The sequence below is a fragment of the Phoenix dactylifera genome, chromosome 13 (genome assembly GCF_051530095.1).
Source record: "Phoenix dactylifera cultivar Ajwa chromosome 13, Ajwa_hap1_PhDact_Kaust_v1.1, whole genome shotgun sequence".
NCBI classification, from domain to species: Eukaryota; Viridiplantae; Streptophyta; class Magnoliopsida; order Arecales; family Arecaceae; genus Phoenix; species Phoenix dactylifera.
Window position 1 is genome coordinate 14,862,954 of NC_143202.1, and position 3,081 is coordinate 14,866,034.

Genomic DNA, 3,081 nt, shown 5'->3' on the forward strand with positions numbered 1-3,081 from the left:
CTTACAATCAGTAGCCTTTAACTTAGTCGTTATAAGTGGCACACCAAGATACCTAATCGGAAGCACTCCTTCATTATACCCGAGGATATCCAAAAGCTGCACTCGAAGCTCGGAAGGCACTCCACAAATGAATATGCTGCTCTTATTTGGATTTGGTATAAGTCCAGAAAAGTCTTGAAATTGCTTAAGACAACCATCGATCAAAGACACAGAAGCCAAATCCGCTTTACAGAAAATCATAAGATCATCTGCAAAGCACAAGTGAGAGATCTTTTTCTTTTCACAATGCCAATGGTACTTGAAACCATTGTCCCTTACCATATTAGCCATTAGACCCGAAAAGACCTCCATGGCTAGGACAAAAAGATAAGGTGACATAGGATCCCCTTGCCGCAAGCCCCGACCCCCTGGGAAGAATCCATGAAGTTCGCCATTAATAGAGATGGAGAAGCGAGTAGTGGAGATACACTCCGCAATCCATCTAACAACTCTATCCGGAAACCCCATACCGAACGGAGTCATATGCCTTCATTAGATCCACCTTAAGAGCACATCTCGGAGAGCCACCAGAGCGATGATAGTTCCGCATTAACTCTTGGCAGAGGATAATATTATCACTAATATGTCGACTCGCAACAAAGGCCGTTTGGAAAGGTCCCACCAATCCCGAAAGTACCACCTTCACCCTATTTGCTATGAGCTTTGCAATACACTTGTAAACAGTGTTACAACAAGAAATTGGTCTAAAGTCCTTTACCTTGGTAGGGTTTTGAACCTTAGGAATCAAAGAAAGTGTTGTAGCATTTACTTGTTTCAGAAGATGCCCAGAGGAGAAAAAAGATTGGATAGCCACTATGACATCTGCCCCAACATTCCAAGCCTTCTTAAAGAAGCCAGAACTAAAACCATCTGGACCGGAAGCCTTGTTGTCCTTCAAAGAGAACATCACCATCTTTATTTCATCATCTGAAACAGATCGATCTAAATCCTCCCTCTGAATCTCAGTGAACCGCTTTGAAAGGACTCGCTGAAGCATGTCCTCATCAACACTTGCAACCTCATGAGAACCTAGAAGATTCTGAAAGAACTGCATAATGGTGTCACTAACCTAACCCGGAGTCTCCACCCGAGCCCCATCATTAGTAGAAATAGATGTGATCTTGCTACGACTCTGAAAAGGCTTCATAGATTGGAAGAAGAACCTTGAATTTTTGTCTCCCAAATTCAGCCACTGAACCCGAGCCTTTTGCTTCAAAAAACTTTCTTCCGCTCTGCTCAACTCCAAATAATCCTTAATAAGCCTTGACTCCTCGGTGTGAAAAGTCGAGTCAAGGGGATGATGCTGAATCATACGTTGTACCTCCTCCAAAGCCTCTTTAGCTCGCACCACTCGCCGAGGCAAATTGGCAAAGAACTCCTTATTGAACTTTTTCAACTCCCCTTTCAAATGCTTCAACTTATGGCATAGTTGATACATCGGACTTCCTTTTACATCTATAGCCCATGCCTTATCTACCACGGATAGAAATTGCGGATGCTCAGCCCAAAGATCAAAGAACTTAAATGGTGTTTTTCGCGAAGGTAAGGCAGCAAGTGTTACCACCATTGGAGAATGATCCGAAACACCGGAGGGAGGAAAGTAAGCTTCAGAGCCTGAAAAGTCACACTCCCATGTCAAATTGGCAAGGACCCGATCTAGCTTCTTCATAATAGGAGCCTTGTCCTACCGATTAGACCACGTGAAGAGACAGCCATTCTGTCATAAATCACTTAGGCCAGATTGAAATAAACAAGTAGCAAGGTCATTCTGCCAAGAAGGCCAACTATGAGAGCCCCCAACCATCTCCTCTTGTGACTTTATAGCATTGAAGTTCCCCATGAGCACCCATGGAGAAGATTCCCAACCCACACTGCGAGAAACTAAATCAGCCCACAATTCACTCCGCTTAATAGGGCAATTATCACCATACACAATCGAGACAATGAAAGAGGAATCCTTAGCAAGATCCCTAACATGCACATGCATCACTTGGTCGGATGAATTTATAAGAACCACATCCACCTCCTGAGGATTCCAACCAATCCAAATCCATCCATGAGAAGAAGCATTATAGTTGCATAGTAAACCCTAATTTCGAAAGATGGTGTTCGCCACCTTTTCTTTATTTCTCTCTTTAACTTTAGTTTCTACCAAACCACAAAGTGACAGTCTTTCCTTTTGAATAAGTTGTTGCACTTCTGAATGCTTGAAAGGGTCATTCAAACCCCTAACATTCCAACAGCCAATAATCATTAAAACTAAGAAAAGAGAGAGAAATCAAGCTCCATAAAGGATTACCCCCATTTACCCCCCCTCAGGGAGTAGTATTTCTGCCCTTTCTTGCCCTTGCCACCTCACCCTTTCATCTTCTTTTTTTCAAGCGAGTCCTTAGCCTTAATAGCCAACTGACTAGCCATAGGAGTAGTAGCACCATCAGCAAGGTTGAGGGTACATGGGTTAGGAAGTCCTCTACATCCATACCATCTGACCCCACTGCTCCTCATTCTCCCATCTCTGATATGACCAGAACATCTCCACAGATCCTTCCACTTTCCCATCCATAGCTGGTCCCTCATCCACTGCCGGCCCTTCGTCCTCTGCTAGACCTTCATCCACAGTGCCACCACCTTAGCAGCCTCTAGAGGTCAGAATTTATCCTGAGCAGCTTAGAGCTTTGAGGGATGACATTGTGAGGGAACTCAGAGGTACCACCAGTACACCCTCCACTGAGTTGACCCCCTCCACAGTAGCAATGTCTGTCATGGTAGCTGAGGTCAAGGAGGAGCTGTCCAGTCTGAGGAGTCTCGTTCAGGGTCATTATATGAGATTCTCCGAAATTCAGGAAGCTACCAAACAAATGCAAAACTCGGTGAGGTCCGAGCTACTAGGCCTGAATCAAGGAGCAGAAAGGGTTGCAAACGCGGTGATAGACAAGCTTGATACAATCAATGAAAGCGTAACCCAACTGACCCAAACTCAAGCTACGACTACTTCAGAAATAATTGCGCAATTGGGGAATCTCTCTGAAGCAGTTAGCTTGG

The 3,081-nt window shown here is 44.4% G+C and overlaps 1 protein-coding gene across 1 annotated transcript; it reads right to left on the reverse strand.

The window, feature by feature from the left end:
• Positions 1-490: 490 nt before the first annotated feature.
• Positions 491-2,598, reverse strand: LOC148700234 (uncharacterized). The gene is made up of 5 exons (XM_088710156.2): positions 2,399-2,598; positions 2,192-2,267; positions 1,841-2,065; positions 1,354-1,723; positions 491-1,068 (listed from the first exon to the last, which is right to left on the reverse strand). The coding sequence occupies exons 1-5, from the start codon at positions 2,596-2,598 to the stop codon at positions 491-493; spliced, it is 1,449 nt and encodes a 482-aa protein (XP_088566282.1).
• Between the last annotated feature and the right edge of the window lie 483 nt (positions 2,599-3,081).

Coding starts and splice junctions, on each gene's coding strand:
- LOC148700234 (XM_088710156.2), bottom strand. CDS start 2,598: ATGGGAAAGTGGAAGGATCTGTGGAGATGTTCTGGTCATATCAGAGAT. Junction 1,724..1,840: donor TAAAGTCACAAGAGGAGATG/GTTGGGGGCTCT, acceptor TCTAATCGGTAG/GACAAGGCTCCTATTATGAA. Junction 1,069..1,353: donor GGCTTTGGAGGAGGTACAAC/GTATGATTCAGC, acceptor AGAATCTTCTAG/GTTCTCATGAGGTTGCAAGT.